This window comes from Equus asinus, chromosome 12, assembly GCF_041296235.1.
Source record: "Equus asinus isolate D_3611 breed Donkey chromosome 12, EquAss-T2T_v2, whole genome shotgun sequence".
NCBI lineage: Eukaryota > Metazoa > Chordata > Mammalia > Perissodactyla > Equidae > Equus > Equus asinus.
In genome coordinates this window covers 69,648,269-69,673,151 of record NC_091801.1, presented here as the reverse complement: position 1 = coordinate 69,673,151, position 24,883 = coordinate 69,648,269, and the positions used below count along the sequence as shown (strand labels likewise).

Genomic DNA, 24,883 nt, shown 5'->3' with positions numbered 1-24,883 from the left:
ATTTGTTTATTTCCTGTTTTGTAAATCTAAGCTAGCAGAACTCATCTAAGTTGTCATTTTATGAACAAGAATTTCACTTTTATAATAAGTTTTATCTGTGTATAAGCTAATGTGGCTGGGGCTATTAGGGTTTACATTACTGCAGGGATGTGCTTGTAACTTTTTAAACATTGTTTCAATTAAAAATACTAATTTTTAAAGGAATAAAACTGACAACATACTTACTATCTATGAAATGTTTCTTTGCATGTAGAGGTTTTAAGAAGTATGGTGAATTGGATCATATTCTCAGGTAGCAGATTTTATTTCACTTCTTACCAGCCGTTGAGTCATATTAACTCTTGGTGATGAGGGACCTGAAAGAGGAACTTTACTGGTGAGCAGCACAGCCTACAATTAGATGATGCTTCTCATCCATGAATGAATTATCGTCATGAGCTAGGAGTTGAGCAACCAAGAGGAAAACTCTGCTAGTCTGGCTTCATTTGCCTAAGCTTAGTAAAGAAGTTTTGACCATAATGCTGCACTCAGGAACAGTTTTAGTATGAAGAAAGGTCAAAATCCAGTTACGTGATACTTACAAGATGCACTCCTAAAAAAACACTGGCACGCTGAAAATAAAGGAATAAAAGATATGCCAGGCAAATGCCAACCAATAAAAAGCTAGTGAGAAAATATTAATATGACACCATAGAGAATTTTGAAGAAAAACATTAATGGAGATAAAGAGAGATTGTATTTAATACTAAAAAGAATCAATATAAAACAATGCCACTCTTCTCACAAATTTTTTTGGGAAAACTTCAGTTTGATTTTTTAATTGAAAAATATTTATATTAGCGTGTAATGGGTTTATTGTTTTTTTAAATGAATTGATAAATATTTTTTAAATTTCTCAATTTTAATGCACAACCTGATAAATAGCGAAAGATGTAACCCACATTTTTAAAAAAGGTCTTTGGAGTCTTTAGTAACTTTTAAGAGTATAAAGGCTGAGATGAAAATGTTTGAGAAAACCAGTGCTCTAGTCAAAGTCTCAGCTTTCCTTTTCCGTTTCATTTTTCTTCGTCTAGGAATCTAACACAGCAGTGGGAAAGGAAAACTCTGTTTTAGTTATTTTCCCATGAATACCAACGTTGTGACTCTTAGTCCATAGTGCTCATATGGAAGAACTCTTACCTGTATGTTTGGAAAATCTTGGTTTTTCATTGATTTTCATTGGAATGGCATTTAAACTTGGAGTGGGCGATGTCTTCTGTAGCTTTTTATTTTCCCAGCCCTTCCCTTGAAGTGAGTAGGTATTTAACAAATACTGGGTGAATGTCTTCTCTTTCAGGTAATTAGTATTTACATGGGGATCACCGTGAATCTAGCAGATGCTTGGGAACCTTACAAAGCTGCCAAAACTGCTTTAAACAATACCCTGGACCTTTCAAACGTCAGAGAACAGGTAGGTTCTGCTAATCGGGGAGGAATCTGGAACAACAGCCAACTGGCTTTAGTGGGGCAGGAAATGAGCTAAGGAGATTTCCCTTGGAACTGGAAGATATCCACGTAGACTAAGATAGATAATTATAGATTTTTAACTTACGTGGTATATGTAAACGAGAGACGTGGGTCCTAAGGAATATTGAACACTCTAAGATGTGGCCACATCTTACACCTGTGAACACCTGTGGCCACAGTTGACTTCCTTTACTCTTGCTTAAAGACGGTGGCTTAGGGGCAGAGCTGCTTTCTCCAGTAGCTAGAATTTTAATGTTTCCATCAGTAGAAAGAGTGATAAAGATGGCAACTGAATGTGGACAATGTGCCCCGTCACTGTAATTTAAATTCATCATTTCTGATGTGTGAAATAAGCAACAAGACTAAAGGCATTCGTCTCCGTAGAGTTTAAGTGGCTAAATGCTGTCTATGAGAAGATGAGGCAGAAGGGAAAGACCTGAGTAAACAGAGGAATAAAAATAAAGTCTTTTTACTGGGGAGCATCCTTGATATTTCTGCACAGTTCTCTTCCTCAGCCTGGCTGTCCAAGTTTTGAGTTTCCAGTGTGGATAGAATAATATTGACTCAAAGAACTTCAGCATGTTTTATGGAAAAAATTGAATTCCATGAATAATGCATCAAATAATTTCAATTTTGGCATGTCTCCTAGAAAGACATTAGAGAAAGTGGCGCTTCCAAGCTTACTGGGATCACAGCATTAATTTTTCATTACTAAAATTCCTTTCTAAAGTTACATTTTCTTGTTTGTGATGTTGTAAGGAATTCTTCAGTCTTCGGATGAAACATCTTGTGCTAGTTTTAAACTAACCTGACTAGGTTAATGATGTTTAACATTTAACTCTTACTTTCGGTGAAGCAGAATGACCAAATTTCCAAAAGCCAGGTGTGAAAATTCACTTTTGACACACTGAGGTGTATTTTTTGTTAAGCTTTCATATATCTGTAGAAATCTCATCTTTTGAGTGTTTCTGCCCTGCTCTGCCTGCTTTGTGGATAATAATAGGGAAAATGGACAATTGAGTTTATGCCTTTCTTGCCTTTTTTGGATGTTTCTTTTCCATCAAAATTAAGAATAAAAGGGTTGCTAGGAACCACCTGATCCATTTCTCCAGTTTACATCTGAAGAAACCAACACGCAGAGGTTAAACCCAAAGTCACAGCAATGTTGAATCACGGCCAGAAGCAGATTTTAGTCTCTTTAATTCTAAATCCAGTGCTCTTTCCAAAAATGTCCCCTAAACCACTTGCCTTTGAGCCTTATAAACTGTAGTCCACGTGTTCCTCATCTCATATGGAAATGTGATTATTTGTCAGGGGATTCATTTGAATGTGATCCACTCTCAAGGTAAATAGTCCTCTTTTCTTTAACATAATTCAAGTTTCTTCTTTTCAAAGGCAAGCAGATACGCTACCGTCAGTGAAAGAATGCGCGCTCAAGTGCAGCAATTTCTGAAGGAAGGTTATTTGAGGGAGGAGATGGTTCTGGACAACATCCCAAAGCTTCTGAACTGCCTGAGAGACTGCAACGTCTCCATCCGATGGCTGATGCTGCATACGGCAGACTCAGGTAGTGCGCAAAGGCGTGGCTGTCTGTGTCGCTCCGTACCAAGGCTTTCAGGATCCAGATCTACTTCGTGATGCAAAGTGGTTGACCCCTTGGATGAGAATCAAATTGCTTTTTTGCATTGTTTTTGTGTCTGCTTGGACAAGTCAGTGGCCCACTGAACAGCCCCTTCATTGGGTATTGTTAGGTGCTGGGGAATACGAGGAAATTTATCTCCCATGTTCAAGGAACTTATTGCTGGTCAAATTGGAGAGATCAGGTGTGTACCTATAAAAGAAGTGTAACTGCAGGTCTGTGGTAGGCAGAATAAGGCTGCCCCACCCCACCCACCCAGAGATGGCCATGGCCTAGTCCCTGGAACCTGTGGGCATGTTATATTACATGGCGGGGGGATTAAGGTTGCAGATGGAGTTAACGCTGCTAACCAGTTGACCTTAACGTAAGGAGATTATCCCAGTGGGCTCAGTGTAACCACAAGGGTCCTTAAATCAGGAAGAGGGAAGCAGAAGAGTGAAAACTGGAGAAATGGTATCATGAAAAAGACTTGACAGGCCATTGCTGGCTTTAAAGATAGAAGGGGCCACAGGCCAAGGAATACTGAAAAAGACGAGAAATGGATTTTCACCTGGAACCTCCAGGAAGAGCACAGCTCTGCTGACACCTTGATTTTGGCCCAGTGACACCCATTTCAGATCTCTCACCTCTGGAACTACAAGAGAATAAATTTGTGTCTCTCTCATTTTTTTTTTTTGGCCAAGGAAGATTAGCCCTGTGCTAACCTCTGTGCCAGTCTTCCTCCAGTTTATATGTGGGTTGCCGCCTGCTGAACTTAACCACTACACCACAGGGCTGGCCCCATTTGTGTTCATTTTAAGCCACTAAGTTTGTGGTAATTTGTTACAGCAGCAGTAGGAGACTAATACAAGGTCCAAGCCAGTAAATAAGAGCTAGATGAGTGAAACAGACAGTTGGTGGGATTTGAGTCCACAGCAGGAGAGAACATTGGTTGGGGTGAGAGGTGGAGGTGGTCCGGGACGGCTCCACACAGCAGGCAGGAGCTGACGAACACTGGATAAAATTTTGATGTAAAAAGCAGAAGAAGGGGCCTGCCCCGTGGCATAGTGGTTAAGTTCACATGCTCCATTTCTGCAGCCCGGGGTTCACAGGTTCAGATCCTGGGCACGGACCTACACACTGCTCTTCAAGCCATGCTGTGGCAGCGTCCCACATAAAATAGAGGAAGATTGGCACAGATGTTAGCTCAGTGACAATCTTCCTCAAGCACAAACAAAAAGCAGAAGAAATTCTAGACTGGACAAATGATGAAAGAAAAGGTATGATTTTGGAAGTACGGAAAAATGGGCCACTGAGTTGATGAACTGGCTGGACTGGAGAGCTTAAATAAGGTAGATTGTGTCCTAATCTCTTCTGAGTCACGGTCCTCTTTGAGGCCCTATTGACCATCAAGTTCGGGAGCTTCACAGATTGTGTGAAACACCTCCACAGGGTCCATGAGCCTGTGACTTTAAAACCCTTGGTTTAGTGGTAGAAAAATACGTAGGTGGGACTAGCACCGGAGCATGTTCAGAGCAGACACAGTTCCTTACACTCAGTAAGCGCTTGATAACATTAACTAACTAATGAGTTCACTCATCCAGAGCCACATACCCCTGCCCTATCCCTAAGAGTTGTGTCATGAAGCAGCCTTGTAAAGCTGCCTGCTTTTTGTTTTTCATTCGACAAACTTTTCTTGAGACCCTGCCCTGAGACAGGTACCACTTTCACCACTTCCTTGGTTTTTCAGATACACTGTGTCTCTAGGTTCACTTCAGAAATCTCCAGCTTCTTAAATCTTCCTCACGAGTGCTGCTATCCAGGGTTTTTTTCATCATTTTGCTTGACGGCCAAGATCCCTCTCCAATTTAGTTTGCTCACACCATGAATACCGTGCCTGAAGTTTTTAACCATCTAATGGATTTGTTTTTAATTCATTGAGTTTATGTTTTACCTAAACTCCAGGACTAATTTGAGGATTTTACTATGTTGACTCAACTTATAATCTTCTTTACCAACAGTCTTACATTCTCAAGCGTGTAAACAATGCAGGCCCTCACTTTATCCTGTCATGAAACCAACTTTGGTTTTCTAGTGACTCAGCCTCATCTTCCTCTTCCAAATGACAGTGCCTGACAGCTGTGCCTACGTTCTGGGAACCAGCGGTCTCCTGGATTTGGACCCTGCTGGGGACAACCTCGGCTTGCCAGAGTTCTGTGCTTTTATCTTCAGCCACATCTGTTTTCCATTTCTGTGCCTGGCAATTTCTGACCTGATTGCACAAGGTCCTAATTTACCAGAAACAAATAATTTGCCTATCTGGTTGAGTCATACATGGGAAAATTAACTGCTTATTTAGCTTTTCTGGTGTTTTGGTCGTGGTGTGCAGGAAGGTAGGCATATTCCTCATATTTCCTCCTATTAACCCACTGAGAGCATCTCACCAAGGCTTAAGATGCTTCTAGAGTGCCTTAGAGCTGTTGAAGAAACACGCTCTGAGCCAACATTGGGTGGGCAGGGCTGGCTGGCTCCTTAAGTCTGACCCTGAGGTTACCACGGTTCTAGGATCTGTTCCCTCGTTTCTCTGCATCTGAATTCTTGAGTGTCAGGTCTTAGAGAGAGGATCAGGCCCTGAGAACGCTTGAAACAAACCTGATTCATACTAAGGAGTTATTTATTAGTGCATAAGGATGCCCCCTATTCAAAAGTGAAAACAATAATAGAAGATTTATTATTGAATTAGAATTAATATAAAGCTAAGTGGAACTCTGTATAAGTTTGGGTTTTGTTTTTTTTTTTTTTAAGTTAGGCAAATATGAAGCTCAAAAAGTTGTCTCTGTATAATCAGTATCACCAGTTCTAACGTATTTCTTCCCAGATAGTTGTAGAGAATGCATGACAAATCAGAACTTTACAGTTTCCCATGAGAACTGAGCCCTTCTCCAGGTTGTTAGGAGTCTCCTCTGATGGAGTAACTTAGAAATCAAGATATAAAATGGCCCTCCACAGGCTTCCCCATAACTGAAGCACCAAGGACACCCTGACTTGTGCTCATTCAACATGGTCATTCCGTACCTGCCAGACATCCTGAGACACTGATGGGAGGGCTAGGAAAGCAGGAATGTGCCGTGCGATACTACAGTAACTACCCGGGACGTGGTACCCTATCAGCTGTCAACTTTTTGACAATGTTTGCTCTCTTAAAAGTTTTTATTTTGACTTTATTTGTAGTCTAGGTAACTTTTACTTGTAAATACTTTTGCCTTATCCTGTATTCTTTTTCTTTCTTACATAAATAATTGACCTCATAAACCGATTTCAGCAAATATCAATATTTTTTATGCTATATACTTTTTTAACATATTTTTTTATTTTATTTGAAAGAGTTTAGCTGGGCAGCTGGTAGGCCAAGCAAGGAATCAAGACATCTGGTATTTTATCCCTGGGTTAATTACTGCCCAACTTTGTGACCCTGGCCTCATTCCCGTAATCTCTGGGCCTCAATAGCAGATAGTCTAGAAAGATCTGAGTGCCTGCTGTGCCCTTGGACCTTTACAAGGAGCAGAATGGTTCTTTCTGTTTGGAGGTGCTACATCTTTGTGTTGATAACCCTGCTTCCCTGCTGTGTTGGGGGTCCCCAAGACCACCCCAGGCTCAATGATTTACTAGGAAGATTCAGCATAATAGTACCCATGGCTATGATTTATTACAGGAAAAGGAGAGAGCGCAAAATCAGTGAAGGGAAAGGCACGTGGGGCGAAGTCAGGAGGAAACCAGACGCAAGCTTCCATGAGTCCTATCCCAGTGGAGTCACACGGATGTGTTAGTTCCCCCAGCAATGAGTCATGACAGCACTCGTGACATGTTGCCAACCAGGGAAGCTCGTGAGAAACTCAGTGCCCAGGGTTTTTTTGGGGGGCTGAGCACAGGCAGCCTTTGCCTGGCACTGACCAAAATTCCAGACTCCCAGAAGGAAAGCAGATGTTCATCATACACATTGTTCATACAGTTAAGGCATAGTGGGCCATTCTTCTCACAAAATGGTGGGAACTCTTCCAAAATCCAACTTCCCAGATGCCAGTCAAGGGCCAGTCCTGCAAACAGGCCTTTCTGACGATCCATAGCAGTCTCGGGCCTACCATGTTAACTCTTTTCTGCACACCTGTCCTCAATTGAATGGCAGCGAACAATGCCTACACCAAAAGCAACTCCAAACAGATGGGACATAATGAGGCCAGTCACTTATAAAATGGTGCCAAAGGCTTGCCATCCGTATCGGACAGTGGATAATAAAACCAACCCCAAAATGCTCACAAACTTTGGAAACACTGTTCTGGAGTTTGCTTTTTTCATTCAACAATATTATCAGGGATGGCGTTTCATGTCAGATCCAATTGTTATATTTAACAGTTTAATTGCACTTACTGATAACATAGATTTCCTGTAACTTGTTTTACCATGTGTTATTGATATACATCTTTCTTATTACTTTTTAAATGCTTAAAGAAAATGAAGGGAAGTATTTAAGAATTCATCTTATGTCGCGTAGATATTTTCTACACATTTAATAAATTGGAAACTCTTTTCTTCCTGTTTGTAGCCTGTGACCCAAACAACAAACGCCTTCGTCAGATCAAGGACCAGATTCTAACAGACTCTAGGTATAATCCCAAGATCCTCTTTCAGTTGCTGTTGGATACTGCACAGTTTGAATTTATCCTCAAAGAGGTAAAAATATTGAATGAATAGTCACCAAAGTCTTACTTTTTTTATTCTTAAAAAGCTCTTAAAAGACTAGGATTTAGTAGCTATGTCTCTGATCCAAGCTGTAGATTCTAGCTAAGACAATTCTTATAGGAAAAGGCCAGGATTGAACATTTGAAAGGATTTAGTGCCTAGTGGCATTGTGGATACAGTGACGGGAAGAAGCGGAGGTTACAGTATAATGAGGAATGCGGACGTTAATCAGAGCATCATGCTAATGAAAATGTAAATCCAAACTGAGCTATGAGCTCTAAAGGAAAGGAGCCCAGTTCTCTGGGTACCTAAAATAAAGGCTCTTGTCCTAGCTTTGGTGACTTCCCTGAGAAGAGAGAAAAGAGCTGCTGAAGGGACCTGGAGAAGGAACCTGCCAGAATTAGCTAAGACAAAGATAACGAGCATGGTGGAGAACATTCCAGGGAGAGAACAGAATATGTCTGTGTCTTCTTGGGTGGGGAAGAGCATGGCCACTTCAAGGCCAGTTGGCTGGAAGGGAGAGAATGCAAGAGGAAGGTGGTATGAAATGCGGTTGAAAGGTGGGCGGGAGCCAGCCCATGCTGGGCCTTGCAGAAGTTCAGTCTTTATCTTAAAAGCTGTGAGAACATCAGAAAGGGCTTAAGAAGGGTGGGTGATTTACATTTGAACAAGGTGGTCTTAAGGACTTTAAGGAATTTGCGTTCACTGAAGGAAATTCTGGAGTTAGTCTTATCCCTCAGGAAGCCTCTATGGGCCTAATAAAAATAGCAGACGCCTGGGAATGTCCCCGTTCTGTAAATGGTAACCTTAGGAGTTTGGATCAGGTGGGCCCAGGAACTAGCTCCAGACAGCACTGCCCGTTCAGAACCATTATTCACCTTGCCTCAGTCTGGTTAGTGGTATTCTAGATGTGTCTTTATCTTCTAGGTATGTGAGGACACTGTGTTCTCCTGTTAAGTAGCTCAGAAAATTTAGATGCTGATTGTTAACATAATGTTAACGCATGTGCTAAGTGTTTTCAGTGACTTGTCTGGGTATAATTTTACAAGATCAGAGAAATGCTACCTCTGTTTGATCTCTTTAATTATGTTAGTTTTTCCTCTGAATAGCTAATCATTAGTGAACACCAACTCTGTTCCCAGTTAGGTGTTACTTTTAAGAAACTGCAGACAAGGGAGAAGCTCTGAAAAGTAGAATTCACCCTTTGTAAGATACATTTACATTTGTAAGGGAAATCTCCATTTGTAAAGATGTCTCCCTCTTGGCACCAGAAAGAAGGGCGGATGACCTTATCTCTAGAAACTCTTATCAGTATGGAACCAAGGACTTAAATCTGTGTAATAACCTTACTCTTGTTTACTGTGCTTTTTCTGGTAATCTCCCATAACTGACTCCCCCAACCCCCAACATTCTCTTTTGTCTTTAGCTGAAGATGATATGGAAGCTGGCAGCTTGGCCATTTGGGCAAGTTACCCAGTGTCCTGGGTTTCTCCCACATCTACATGTTCCAAAGCTTTGTTTGATTTTCTACTGTTATTTGTCAATTTGTTACACTGTTTTGTGTCAATTTGATTCATAGCCCAGCCAGAAGGACCTAGAGAGGTTACAGGAGTTCTCCTCCTCCCCTACAGCTGTATTTGAATTTCTGAAATTTTAGCTTTGTTCTTTAAACCTTATTTTCCTCTCTCCTACCTCCCACCTCAACTCCTTTTTTTAGAATCACTTTCTGATTCCCCTGTAAACACACTAATTGGACCTGTGTTGCTTCTAATGTTTATATGAAGGTGCATCTCCTAATTTAAGGACCATCCTCCATCCTAAATCCTGTCTTACAAGATATGAAACCTGTGAGTTCATCTGAATGAGTGTTTGAAGGGCTTGGAGCCATTCAGTCTGTAATGAAGGCCTCAGGGTGATATTTTTGTTGCTGCTCCTTTGTCAGATGTCATCGATTGACCACAGACACTCAAAAAGATAGGGGAGACTCCATAAATGATTCTCACTGTACCTCATCCTGTTACTTACCATTTCTTTGATTAATCATCCTGCCTGATCACTAAGATTTTGCCTCCTCTGACCCCACAAAATTCCACCCGGCTTTGGTCCTTTCACCTGCAGATGGAGTCTCCCTACTGCATTGCTCATCATTTCAGTACTCATGATGCTGATGAATGAAGAATTTCTTAAGAGAAAAATCGGTATTCATGCATATTTACATCTTAAGAGCCCAGTGAAATAAACCCTGTACCTTTGTGAGATACCTTAAATATGTTTTTTAAGTTTGTTTCCAGAAAGAAAAGGGGGCAGTCCCAGTGGTGTAGTGGGTAAGTTCGTGTGCTGCACTTTGGCGGCTCAGGGTTTGCGAGTTCAGATCCTGGGCACGAACTTACACACCACTCTCAAGCCATGCTGTCTGTGGTGGCATCCCACATACAAAATAGAGGAAGATTTGCACAGATGTTACCTCAGGGACAATCTTTTTCTTCAAAAAATAACCAACCCTGAGTTATACCATTTTCTCCTCTGCCCAACTCTTTATAGGATTTAAATTTTAGGAAGGACTGAATTAATAAACAGAATTACTGTGTAATCAAACAGGAAAGAACTTTTGTAGGTAATTTAGTTCATTCTCCAGTTGTCAGACACGATAATACTCAACCTTCCCTGACTAATTGAATTAGAATCATAGAAATTGTTGCCTAGAAACAGTGGTCACCAAATTTAATTTCACATTAAAAATGCTGATTCCTGGGCCTAACCAAGACCTGAACCCAAATCTTCAGAGGTGGAACTTGGGCATCTGAAAACTTTCAAGTGCTCCAGGTGATGCTTGTCTGAGGACCACTCTTAGAGATTATCTCGCTTCCCCCTCACCTTGTATAAAGTCATAAGGCTTAAGAGATGGCATCAGGATAATGTTAATTTTAAGTACATATTTTTACAGTAAGTTTGGTTTCACCAAGGCTTTCTTAATAAACTCCCTATTCTGTATTTTCTCTTAAGTAAATCTCTTCTGTCTCTTCATCAGATGTTCAAGCACATGCTTTCAGAGAAGCAAGCCAAGTGGGAGCATTACAAGAAGGAGGGCTCTGAGCGGATGACCGAGCTTGCTGATGTTTTTTCGGGAGTGAAACCCCTAACCAGAGTGGAGAAAAATGGTAATTGCTGAAGAGGAAATATTAGTGTATTTGAAATGTACACACACATTCTTGGAAACCAACAGAGTAAAAAGTTGCTATGTTGTCATCGTTTGCTAGGATGTTGCTAACGAAGGTCTGAAGTTTAGTTTTGGCTCCCTCTAGCTTTGTGCTCCCTTGAGCAATCCTTATATCCTCTCTTCAGGTTTCTTATCTTTGAAATATGAGGTTAGGCTAAATCCAGGGTTCTTGTACTCTGGTTCATAGATAGTCTTTGTAGAGTCATGATCCACCCTCCCACTCACCATAGTATACAAAACTAATGTGTCAGCTTATGTGCCTTCGAGGGGAGAGGGGAAGGACCTATAACTGTCATGATCTTCTCAGACGGAGACTTCACCCAAGAAAATTAGTAACTGCTAATATAGATGACATCTAAGATTCTTGTCTTCTGTCTTGCTTGGTTCTTTTTCACTGATGCTCCTGCCATCTAGTGGCAGAAGAGGGAACCTGCAGATTGTTTTCGAAACTTGGAGCTCGTTTTACTTTAATGATTTTATTCCTGCCTCTTTAGGAAATTTGATCTATAGGAAAATTATGGTATCACTTCAAATTTTTATATAGATAGGAGCCTTTCAAAATGCCCCCAAAAGATCATGCTGAATTTTAAGATGACAAATTAAAGTATTTTTTTAAATGCTTGATGTTTTAACGATCAAATTCATTTCCAATAAAGTTCATTATACAGTAGAATTGCTTAACAGTATAGCTTTTTATTAAAGAAAGCAACTTTACTAATTTTGATCGGTATGAGCTTCTGATTACTATATTTGGCCTTTGTTGATTTGCTGAGGGGTTGGTCTGAAATATATTTCCGAATTATATTATGATTCCTGTTGGAAAAAGTCAACTGGTTCTTAATGATGTGATATAAATTGACAACATGTTTTGCAGGTCACCATACTGTGACTGTAAAACAGAACCACCTGTAACAATCTGACCAAATTAGTTGTCTAGAATCGGGCACATTAATCTCTGTTCTAGTCTCTTTTAGGTTCTAATAAATACCAGCATTGTTTCAGAGGTCCTCCAAAACAACATCTTAAACTTTTTCTGGCTATATGGAGTATTTTAGCTTAGGAAGTACTTTCACAAATGTTTCTTGTTTGATCCTTACAACCCTGTGAAATAAACATCTTTATCCTTATTTTATTTATAAGGAAACTGAAGCTTAAAAATGTATTCACTTGCTGGAGGTAACGGAGGTCCAGAGCCTGGATCTAATCTATTGCCTTGGACTCCAGTTCCTGTGCTCTTTATCCTACTCCATAGCTGTCCCTCAGTCCTGCAAAAAATCTTTAAAATTATACTAGTGTTCCTCATGCCAATTTTTGAAATAACGTAGACTATAAGCCCTTAAGTGCTTTTATTAAAGTGAAATCAACCCATTGATAAAACGCAAATACTTTAGGAAATCAACTTGGTGCAGTGCGAAGAGCAAAGCCTTTGAACCAGGACAGACTGTTGTGAAAATCCTGGTGCTACCATTTAGTAACTGTGTAACCCTGCATAGGATTCTTAATATCTCTGGGCATCAGCTTCCTTATCTGAAAAATGGGGAATAATTCCTCCCTCCATAGATTGTTGTGAAGATTAAATGCAATGAGATTTAGAGCTTTGCCTGACACACTGAGCATGTTCATGCCCTTCCCTTTCTCTGCCTTGTGAAATTCTGGCTCATTTGTGAATGCAAATGGCACCATCTAATCTGTTCAGACTTCCCGATGACTCACCACTCATACTTCGTACTCCTGACATCTTGGCCCTCAAAGACATGCCTTTGTCATTTTTGCACCAAAGTCTCTGCTCATGTTTGTCCCTTCTTCTAGGGACCCATCTTCACTTCTCCAGAAGACTCTCCCTGATTAACTCTGTGTCCCATCCTCCATCTGCATCCCATCCTTCACCTGTGTCCCATCCTCCATCTGCATCCCATCCTTCACCTGTGTCCCATCCTCAATCTGCATCCCATCCTTCACCTGTGTCCCATCCTCCATCTGCATCCCATCCTTCACCTGTGTCCCATCCTCAATCTGCATCCCATCCTTCACCTGTGTCCCATCCTTCATCTGCGTCCCATCCTTCAGTTCCTTCCCGACTCCTCTCCACCCCGTTACTATCTTTGCACATATCGGTTTACAACATATCCTTGGGCCTTTTAACCTCTTCTGCCTGGTATCACAGCCTTAGCTACTTAGGTAGAAAGTTTCAGCTCTTCTACTGGGTCACGTGCCCCAGACATTTTTGTGGTCGTTCTTGGGAGAATTCCTGGGGGCAATGTTAGGTACACAGTGAAAGCTCTGTGAGTGAGAACTAGATTTGTAAAGGATTGTTTAAATCAAAGCCACAGCCTCAAGAATTCTGGGATTTCAGTAGTTTTTCCTTGTTTCTGTATTAATAGAAAATCTTCAAGCTTGGTTCAGAGAGATCTCAAAACAAATATTGTCTTTAAATTATGATGATTCTACTGCTGCAGGCAGAAAAACTGTGCAACTAATACAAGCTTTGGAGGAGGTAAGGAAAGTCTTTTTAAATGACAGTTCTTGGATGATGAATCATACTTTTTGACTCACCCAGCAATCGGCTCCTGGAAATATATCTAAGAGAATATTTCATCAGAAGCAAAAGCAGTATGAATTAATATGCTCACTGTAATATTATATACAGTGTCCTGAAATTTGGAAAATAATTAAATGACCAACATGAAGAGAATGGTAGCAAAAATTAATGGTATTTCAATTTGTGGAAAAATGTAGTCTTGGAAAAATAATTATGAAAACAATATAGAAACATTGGGAAGATTGTGTAAGGAGGTAAAAGCAAAAATAAAACTGTGTTGTATTTTTTAGATTGGTCAAGAGTGTGTGCCTGGGGGAGAAAACTACAAAGGAATACACAAAAATGAAAATAGTTATATAATGATCATATGCTTATAAGTGGTGTATTTTCTTTTCTGAAAAAATAGTTTGTTTTTTATCTACTCAAAAATAATTGTACCAAACAAGAATTATTTTACCTCCACACTCTAAAAATTTTAATTGTGTACTGAGCTTAAAATGTAAAATAAACGAAAGTATCAGAACAATAACCATAAACTCTATTATTTAAACATCATTCATACTCATCTGGAACCCTGTCCAGTTGGTGTAAGTGTACATTTTTAGAGATCTAATTAGTACTTTTTTCAGTTGGCAGACTTTCTTCTTGGCTTTTTGCTATTTTTGTGAGGTTTTTAGAATGGTCACTGTTAATGGCAACACAGTATAATTCTCCGTTGTTAGCCAGCCAGTTTCCCTAGCCATTCCAAACAATTGTCCACTTGTACTATTTCTATTTTGGTTGTTTTTTTGGGTTTTCTAGTCTATAGTACAATTAAAAACAGCTTTGTAAATCTCAGATGCTTTTATCTTTTGTGTTATTTATTTTTCCATATAGCCCAGGCCCCTTGAATTATATACATTAAAATTTCAGGACACTGTGGAATCATTATTTGTTTTAAAGAGTCCGTCAAAAGAACTTAATAATGTACAAGTGCCAACACCTTGGTTGTGATGTGAGTTATTTTATTTTTTAGCAATCCTTCAAATCTTCAGAATTAAGAGGATTTTCCCAATATATGTTTATTGATATTAAAATGGAAAATGGAAGTATTCACTTATTATGGCATTTAGATAAGGATAATAAGCAGTAGAACATTTCCTAATCCTAGAAATTTGTGTGTTATTTTATGACTTGGCTTATACATTTCTGAAATTATAACTTGAAATAAAAATTTTGCCAAGAAATGCTTTGGAAGTAGCATGCTCTATTTGAAGTCTTTTCAAGGAAAAACAAACACCATCGAGGGCATTCAGAATTTTAAAATTAAATATATTTATGTAACACAGGTTCAAGAATTTCACCAGTTGGAATCAAATCTACAAGTATGTCAGTTTCTTGCTGATACTCGCAAGTTTCTCCACCAAATGATCCGAACCATTAACATCAAAGAGGAGGTCCTGATCACGATGCAGATCGTTGGGGATCTTTCTTTTGCTTGGCAATTAATTGACAGGTACTGTGGACAGGCTGACGTTTGCCCATGACGAAGGGCACTCTCAACATCTCCTTACCATTTGTCTCTTTTTACAGCTTCACATCTATCATGCAAGAGAGCATAAGGGTGAACCCATCCATGGTGACTAAACTCAGAGCTACATTCCTAAAGGTAAGCAAAGAACAGTGAGATCCCGTTCTCAGTTCCTAGGGAAGAGTTGTTCTTCTTTATTACCTCATTCATTAATTCAGCCCAGGATTTCATCCTTTTAGAAAGTTAGATAACGTAAGTATTTGCATAGACTGAAAATTGTTGACAATTTCTCCACGAGAGCATAGCTTCAAAAGGTGCCAAGGGCTGGCCCCGTGGCTCAGTGGTTGAAGCTCCACACACTCTGCTTCAGCAGCCCAAGTTCGTAGGTTCAGATCCCGGGTGCGGACCTACTCCACTCATCTGCCATGCTGTGGAGGCATCCCACATACAAAGTAGAGGAAGATTGTCACAGATGTTAGCTCAGGGCAAATCTTGCTCACACACACACCCAGAAGATGCCATGAATAATTTAAGTTTGAATTAATAATATAAGCTGGAGTGTCTTGCAGAAAATTATTTTGAAATGAAAATAAATGTTTTTTTGTTGTACCAGTATACTGAAAATGTGAATCCTATGGGTCCTTTTTTCCCTAGATGTGAATTGAGTCCTTTTACTTCTTCATTTAAAAAATTCTCATTGAGCCTCTGCTACAAACTAGGACCTCCTCTAAAGGTTAGGGATAGTGTGAACAGCACAGACATGGTCCCTGCTCTCACGGTAGTTTCAGATCGTGATAAATGAACACATAACTTACCCAATGTCTTCTGATGGAATCACCGTATATATTAACTCTGAGGTGCACTTTCTTTCATATTTAAACATCTCTGTAATTGGCGGTGAGTTTTATAATTGCTGGCAGCATGTTTTTTCTTTCTGAGTGGTACATAAAATACTGGCACTTCTTACAGTCCACGACACCTTAGATTGGACTCGGTACAGAAATCCATCACTCAAAATGTCTGATTCCCGTGCAAGAGTAGCTGTCTTCTGTAGCACAGTGGCTCTCAAACTTGAGGGGCATCAGAATCACCTGGAAGGCTTGTTACAACAGATTGCTGGACCCATCCCCCAGAGTTTCTGATGAAGTACATCTGGGGTGGGGCTCAAGAATGGGCATCTCTAACAAGTTCCCAGGGGATGCTGATGCTGCTGGTCCAGGGACCACAATTGGCGAATGAGTAGCTTGCAGATGACTGTCATTTTTAAAAAATTGTATCATCGTCATCAGAAACTATGAATGACTTTGATGAAGTTTAGTGGTGTTGCTCTCTCTTGGGTAAAGCCCAAGAGCTTTGGTGTATGTTACTGTTTCTGGAAAGAGCGCAATCTCTAGGACTCTTTGAGACAGAGAAACAGATATATCTTATTTTTCTTCCAGCTTGCCTCTGCCCTTGACCTGCCCCTTCTTCGTATTAATCAAGCAAATAGCCCCGATCTTCTCAGTGTGTCTCAATATTATTCTGGCGAATTGGTGTCCTATGTGAGAAAGGTAAGAAATGCGTCAGGGTGTTTTATTGGCAAACCAACTGCTATTGTAAGCACAAAAGGTGTGCTTGGGGCCCTATTAAGAGTATACCCATGTTCCTTTCTCTGATTCTTAATTTGATTCCAGAAATTTGCAACACCTAAAAGTAAACTTATTCTTACTGGTTCTTTAGATGAGCAGATATTTTTTTTACTTTCAAAGAACTTTTACACCTGTTTTTTTAAATGCTGGTGGTATTGACCTCCACTTTCTGGTGAAGAAACAGATTATAATGGCTTCTTCCAAGTCACAGAGCTAGTTGGTAAAAGAGCCAGATCTTGAGCCAACATAGTCTAGTCTGAACTTAATTAAAGCTTTCAGCGGAATTTGGGTCCTTGTTTTAATAACTTATTGTTCATCATGGAGCCCGACAGGTCTGGATTCAAAATTTTCTTGTGTCACATAGCAGCTGAGTGGTCTAGAGCATGTTACTTAACATCTCTGAACCTCAGTCTTTTAAAACTTCATAATGTGGAAGTGATAGATCTTTTGCAGCATTTCCATGAGGATTAGCTTTATATCCTGTGAGCGACTCATGTCTGAAGGAGCATAGCCCATTGCCTGAGAGCTCTTTCAAGTCGCACAGCATCCCTTCTGTAGACAGATAAATGGCTGTTTGTACACACGGGTATCCTTCTTACTGTTGTCCTAGCATTCATCAGCTAAGAAAAATAAAAGAGACTTTCAATTGTTTTTCCTCTTTTCCTTTTCACTAAAGGTTTTGCAGATCATTCCAGAAAGCATGTTTACTTCTCTTCTGAAGATCATAAAACTTCAGACCCACGATATCATTGAAGTGCCAACCCGCCTGGATAAAGACAAGCTGAGGGACTATGCTCAGCTTGGCCCACGATACGAGGTGCTGTGTCCCTTTGACTTCTGCCCTTTGATATTGAAAACCCGAAACCATGAAATATCACAGATGTGTTGCCTGGCATATCCCCAGGACCACCCGACCACTTGTGATTTGTTTCTTCCCACTCTCAGTGATAACCACATTTACCATTGTAATGAAATTTATTCCTTACATTGTCCTGGTGTCATTTAAGGCTTTGCCTGCCTGAATGTTCTCAGAGGAAGTAGAGCTCAGCTGGTCACTTTTCTTTTGAACAGTCTTGGTGGATCAGCCCTTCTCTTGGGCTGCATAGCCTAGACTTTTCACAATCGAGTTCCTGCTTCATCCACCAAACCAGTGGCTCAAAATAATCCTTATTCCATGAACCATTTCCTCCAGGCGGACTTTTAAACCCACTCCATAGTTAAGGAGCCTCAGAAGTTGTTCTTCTCAAACTCCTCCGCTTTCCTTTCTCCCTGAACTGAAAATTAAAGATGTGAAAAGTAAAATCAGGTGAAAATTGAAAATGTGATATGTTTCCAGTTTCACATCCTTTGATGCAACTCTAAACATTGCAACAGGAACTCAGATTTTCAAGCTCAGAATTTCCACATTTATTCTAACTCAAGAAAAGAGCATCAGTCTACCTTATCACTGTCTCCTGGTGTTGCTTGAAAAGAATGTGGAAGGCAGTGAAGGAGAGTTACCCTCTCATAGTCTCAGTCAGCCTTTCCTTCTTGGAAGAGACCATCCATATCATTGAGTCCTGCCCTCATCTTAGACATGAGAAACTGAGGCCTAAAGAAGGGGAAATGATTGGTTGAAGGTTAAGGAATGAATTAATGTCTTCTGACGCAGTCACCCAATATGTCCAACAGTGGTCTCAGTTACCCGACAAAGCCTCGTTTCTGACCAGGACACATGTACCCAGTGTCCTAAAGCTGCACACTCATTCCTGTTGTTTTTGCCCATTCCAGGACTATTGGCCAGTGATTTTAGCTTCCCGTAAAAATAATGTCTTTTATGAGAAGTTCTTCATTAACTTCTTTTTCTTTGTTGAAGGTTGCCAAGCTTACTCATGCTATTTCCATTTTTACTGAAGGCATCTTGATGATGAAGACGACTTTGGTTGGAATCATCAAGGTAACAGTTTGATGCTGGTCCACGTGTCTCGTAGTAAGAGCCTTAGTAGTTTGGATTATTGTGGAATGTATCCTATGGGATAATGTTACCACCTTATGTCCCTTGCTTGTTTCACATTCAGCTTTTGATCTTCATTTATTGATGGAGGAAGAGAGAGCATTATAATCCTTACCTTTGAGAATACCCATGAGTTATTTAAGAGAAATCCTTTTACTGAATTTTCATAATAACAAAGAAAACAAACAGTTCAATTCTCTTAGGCAAAATAGCTAGCTCACTCACTTGCTCTCCCTCTCTCTGTCTCCTCCCCTCCCCCAAACTGTTCTCTCTTTTCAGTATTTTTGTACTGCACCCCAAGTACAGAGAGCTGAGATAATTGTACCTGTCTGTTCATAGGCCGTTGTCATCACTGATGTGTGCAAGCTCCTCTCTTCTTTTTTCTTTCTCTTCTCCTGGATACCCACACCCATTTCCATCCTCGCACAGCACCCACTCTGTATGTTTGATTTTTGTCCCTAAGTACGGAAGTATCCTTATTTTTAACATGTGGTGTTATTTTATGTATACATGGGTTTTTGATTTATCTAAATCATATTGTGCACTAAATCTCATTGTTTTTCCAGCTTTTCTTACTGCTTACTGCTTTTGAAATGTATTTATGTTGCCGTGGGTCAGGTAGTTGGTTACTTCGTCCTGCTGCAGAGAATTCCACATTTTACTTAATTATTCCCCTAGGCACAGACACCTGTGTTGCCCGTTTTCACCCCTGGTCTCCCCGTTATCATAAACACTGTCAAGATGAGCATCTCTGAGCATGTCCCCACTGCAGACTTGTGCAAGAGTTTCTCTGAAATCTACATACCACCAGGAGTGGATCATTGGGCCTAGGGCATATTTATACTTAATTTGTCTCAATACTGCCGGATTCCTTCTGAAATGACTTGTTTCCTGTGTATCTACCCACATTTTTGCCAGTTCATGTTATTATCCACTTCCTAATTTTTGTTCTCTCAAGGGATGTAAAGTGAGATCTCATTGCTCTTTTAATTTGTAATCCTATGATGACTAGTGGTGTTCACATTGACAGAATTCATGGTGCTGTTATTTATTTTTCCATTTATCTGACATCAGTAGAATCTGAACATTTCTGATTTTTAAAAAAATTTATATCTATCAAATTGCCAGATTAACGTCTGTGTTAATAAAATCTGAGAAAATATAGGAAATGAACCTCAATAGAAATGGAACTTTAGTGTGTGGTTCCTGGAAGTGTGCTGAAAGAAATACCATTGTCCCCCTGGAATATTAATAGAATCCATTAGACATGCTCTAGTCCTGATGCCAGTTTAACTCAGTTGATATGCAGAGAGTACACATGCAGGTTCCCACTTCTGACTAATCTGTAAAGTGATGATAAATCCTAGGACCAGATTATCTTTTGCCACAACCTTTCCGATAATAAGAGCAGAGGGACTGTCGTCCTGACCCCATTCAACCCAGTAGACTATCTCTGCCGGTCTAACAACTCGAGGCTGTTTGTAAGGGATCCTGTGGCCCTCACTAATCTTTAACCTTCGAAAGTTAAGGATCTATTTCAAACACATAAAAAATATAAGTTCACTTTAGTTGATATGACTTAAAACAAGTGAGATATACACAGATATAGACATAGAAATGTTCATTGTTAGAGGTAGCCGAAAGAATAGAAAGAATCTAAACATTTATTGGTAAGAGGATGGCTAAATATATCGTGATGCATTCATACCATGGATTGCTCTGCTGCCATTCAAAAAGAATTTGCCACTGGAAGATTTCCAAAACTTAAATTGAAAAAAACAAATTGTAGAATAGTGTGTCTGTGTGTGTGTGTTATGAGCTCATTTAGATTTTTTTTAATTAAATATATATTTAAGGACAAATATTTATGTGTATGAATTAACAGAGAAAAGTCTGGAGGATCCATACGAAAGCTGTTAACTTTTGTTAACTTCAAGGGAAGAGATAGAAATGTGGGGAAGGGGCTGTGTTAGCTATGAACACTCCATAAATTACTGAAAGTCTGGGAAGAATTGGAAGAGCCATTTAAGACCTGTAGATTCATGAAAAGATTTAACTGTTTCACTGAATTTGTTGTTATAAGGAATATTTCTTTGCAAACTTCATGTTACTTCTTTGATTTTATTCTCATTGATTATATTTATCTATAATTTACCTTTTTATTATAAGATAGAGCACAGATACTGAAAGCTACAGAAACAATTATGTGGCTTAATGGGTTATTATAAGGTAAACACCACTCGTTCTCACCCCTACTCAAGTCAAAAAATATAATTTAGCCATCTCCCACCCAGGATCCTCTTCACATGCTCTGACTTAATCTCAGTCTCTCTGTTTATAGTTTTGTTATCCAAAAGTAAATCTCTAGACACTATAGTTATGACTTGCCCATTTAAAAAAATTTATTATGGGGGCTGGCCCAGTGGTGTAGTGGTTAAGTTCGCATTCTCCACTTTGGTGGTCCAGGGTTTGCAGGTTTGGATCCCGGGCACAGACCTAGCACCGCTCATCAAGCCATGCTGTGGTAGCATCCCACATAAAACAGAGGAAGATTGGCACAGATGTTAGCTTAGCAATAATCTTCCTCAAGCAAAAAGAGGAAGATTGGCAACAAATGTTAGCTCTGGTCCAGTCTTAGACACACACGCACACACAAAAATTTATTATATCTTTTAAGTCTTTTTAATTTCCACATTTCTCCTCCATTCCTTTCTCTCCTTACAATTTACCTGTTGAAGAACCTGAGGCCTTTGACCTATTGTTTCTCCACAGTCTGGATTTTGCTGATTTCATAGTCATGATGTAATTCAACATGTTTCTCTGGCTTTTGTATTTTCTGTAACTTTCACTGCAATTATCTTCCTTGAAGTTTAAATATAATCAAACCCAGATGGAACCCATCAGTTGTCTTTATGACTTTTTAAAATAATGGTCCTTTACAAAGTAAAAGAAACAAGTCTCAGGGACTTCAAAGAAGTGTGTTGAAACTATCTGATTGATGCTTTATGGATCTGATAGGAGACTGTCTTTTAGGAAATAACAAAAGCTTTCTCATTATAGAAGGAAGAATCAGCAAAATAAGCTTGTAGAGTCAGACAGCAGATTTGCTGTCCTATTTTACCTCCCTAATTACAAACAGCATCCCGAGAATGCTGAGAGAAAAGAGAACTGTTAAATCTGCAGTGTGGTCCAGCCCCAAGCTTTGCTCCTGTGGATGTAGAGGCCCTGAGATGACATCCAGAGGGAAGACACGAACCAAATTCAAAGGCAGGCCCTTCATTCCACTGCCTCCTCCTGGTGATAAGGAAAGGCACTTTTTACTTTTAATGAAATGATTAAAATGTGAGGCAACTTACAACTTTCCACCCTCGTCATCTTTGAAATGTCATGTTGTACAATTATCATCATGAATTTTACTGAGATAAACCAAATCCTAAAGAGGTGACAGGTTTAATAATTCTGTCCAAGGTACACAAGATTAAAGAGGGGCAGGAAGGAAAAGAATCCCAGTCGTTTAGAAATGAGGTAGGAAAGTGCTCCATGCCAGCTTCTGGAAGCCATCTTTCCTCTGGGTTTCCTCTGGACTGCACTTTTCCTCACTGCCACGTATTGCTTTTTGATTTGCCCATAGGTGGATCCGAAACAGTTGCTGGAGGATGGAATAAGGAAGGAGCTAGTTAAACGTGTTGCTTTTGCTCTTCATAGGGGATTGATCTTCAACCCTCGAGCCAAGGTACCAGATGACCAAAATGGGTTGGCCTTTCTCTCTTCTCAGCTTGCAAAAGGGACTAGAACACCATTTTTAACTATTATGAGCAAGACCTTTCCTCCTATCTAAACATCTATCTAATATGTGATGTTCGATACTATCAACTGATGGGCTTCTTTGTCCTATATTGTAATCCATTCATTTTATATGAAAATCCTTTTTAAAACCAGTCCTTGTTTCTTTCACCTGTTGATCCCCTAGTTTAAGAATTGAATTGATGTTTATGATTCGGAGTTGTCTTATATTTAAAAGAATTTGTTAGCCCTAAATCAGATAAAAACTTATTATGAAGGCTCTAATTTTTTATTTTGCTTGATCTGTTAGGGAATATGATCATTTTTTTCGAGAGAAAAAAATAGGCCTGAAATTTGTATCTGGGGTACTTTTCACCTCAATTAATTTAATTTAAAATACTTTAAGTGTTTTAAGATTAGATATATTCATCAAATGATATGAGAGAAATCACCGACATTCGTTTTTTGTATTCTTTTGTATGAGGCTTCCTTCCCAAATGAATGAAATCTATTCTTTGCTGAATGTCTGACATAAGTTACCACTCATCATAGGTGAGAGAGGAAGTGAGTATTTCCAAAGCTGTCTTAAACCATCCCTGTGGTCTCTCACTTGGGGTATCACTTCAAGTCTAACGAAGATATTAGAGGTTGACAATCTACTTCAGTATAATAGATTGATGTTTCCCCTTTTGTGCAGCCGAGTGAATTGATGCCCAAGCTGAAAGAGTTGGGAGCTACCATGGATGGATTCCATCGTTCTTTCGAATACATACAGGACTATGTCAACATCTATGGTCTGAAGATCTGGCAGGAGGAAGTATCCCGTATTATAAATTACAATGTGGAACAAGAGTGTAATAACTTCTTAAGGACAAAGGTATCTAAATAAGCTTAAAATTCTTGACTATATTTGTTATTTCTGATGTCTAAAATACATACCCCAAACCTCAGAAATTCCAACAAGAAAGTTTATTTATTTAAATAGTTACTAAAAAATTAGTAAGCACTAGACTATCACGGATACCCTTGGAGTACATCCAGGAGTCGTGAAGGATGCAGAAAGGTTGATATGGCACCTGACCTTTTGGAGCTTACTGTCCTGAGGAGAAAGCAGATAGAATTAAATGGCTACAGAATGAAGCTGTTTGTTGTTTTTGTTATAACTCAAGTGAATGAGAGTTCAGAAGACTTAGGAGTCCAGTTGGGCTTGATCAGGTTATATACCAAAGAGCGGAATTCCTGGGTCATATGGTAATTCTGTGTTTAACTCACTGATGAACCATCAAACTGTTTTCTACCCTGCCGGCACCATTTTTTCATTCCCACCAACAGTGTTGGAGGGTTTTAATTTCTCCACATCCTCGCCCACACTTATTTTCCCTTTTTTTGGTAAATTATAGCCATCCTAATGAAGGTGAAGTGGTATCTCATTGTGGTTTTTATTTGCATTTCCCTAATGACTAATGATGTTGAGCATCTTTCCATGCGCTTATTGACCATTTGTAAATCTTGTTTGGAGACATGTCTATCTCCTTTGCTTGTTTTTTAATTGGGTTCTTTGAGCCCCAAATTCTTGAGTGTCATAGCTAAGAATTTTGACTTTAGCCAGTAAAGGAGCCACTCTGTAAGTTTTTAATTAGGGAATTGACATGATTCAGCTGCCATTTTTGAAAGATTAAGTATCTTCTGAGCTTAGGATATTTTGGATTTTTATTGTTGCATTGATACATGTTAACTTATAGGACAAAAAGCCAGAAATTTCTGTGTCTCTTCTTGTCACTTCTCCTCAGTCACTTCACTTTTTCACAGATATTTCCCTTTTTTTATAAATGCTATATGTGGCATTTCTGGAATGCTATTAATGCCATTTTAAGTTTCCTCTTTAAAACCAAGGAACATTTATCATCACTGTTAATGCCACGTTATCTTTGTAAAACTATGTGGAAAAAGGATAACTAGGTTACCTTATCCAAGAGGTACTAAATATTTATGGTTTGGTTTTGCTTTTTCTAGATTCAAGATTGGCAAAGTATGTACCAGTCCACTCACATTCCTATACCAAAGTTTACCCCTGTGGATGAGTCTGTAACGTTCATTGGTCGACTCTGCAGAGAAATCTTGCGGATCACAGACCCAAAGTAGGTGTATCTGAATTCCACTGAGCCTTGAACACCATGGACAATACACAGCTCTAAACATATATTGCATATACCCATATCACACCCTTGTTCCTGCTGCAGTTGGGTCCTTTCTAATGAGTTTATTAAATTCACTTTTTTTTCTTTGAGGAAGATTAGCCCTGAGGTAAGATCTGTGCCCATCTTCCTCTACTTTACGTGTGGGATGCCTGCC

General features: G+C 39.5%; 1 protein-coding gene across 2 annotated transcripts in view; it reads left to right on the top strand.

Moving 5' to 3' along the window:
• WASHC5 (WASH complex subunit 5) overlaps positions 1-24,883 on the top strand; it is a 58,698-nt gene that overhangs the window by 13,585 nt on the left and 20,230 nt on the right. For both annotated transcript variants that reach the window (XM_014854039.3, XM_070481588.1), the window contains exons 8-20: positions 1,337-1,450; positions 2,902-3,073; positions 7,725-7,852; positions 10,890-11,019; positions 13,460-13,572; positions 14,946-15,112; positions 15,190-15,265; positions 16,567-16,677; positions 17,432-17,572; positions 18,611-18,691; positions 22,380-22,481; positions 23,229-23,408; positions 24,545-24,669. In XM_014854039.3, coding sequence (XP_014709525.1) covers positions 1,337-1,450; positions 2,902-3,073; positions 7,725-7,852; positions 10,890-11,019; positions 13,460-13,572; positions 14,946-15,112; positions 15,190-15,265; positions 16,567-16,677; positions 17,432-17,572; positions 18,611-18,691; positions 22,380-22,481; positions 23,229-23,408; positions 24,545-24,669 — 1,640 coding nt within the window. The remainder of the gene's footprint in view (positions 1-1,336; positions 1,451-2,901; positions 3,074-7,724; positions 7,853-10,889; positions 11,020-13,459; positions 13,573-14,945; positions 15,113-15,189; positions 15,266-16,566; positions 16,678-17,431; positions 17,573-18,610; positions 18,692-22,379; positions 22,482-23,228; positions 23,409-24,544; positions 24,670-24,883) is intronic.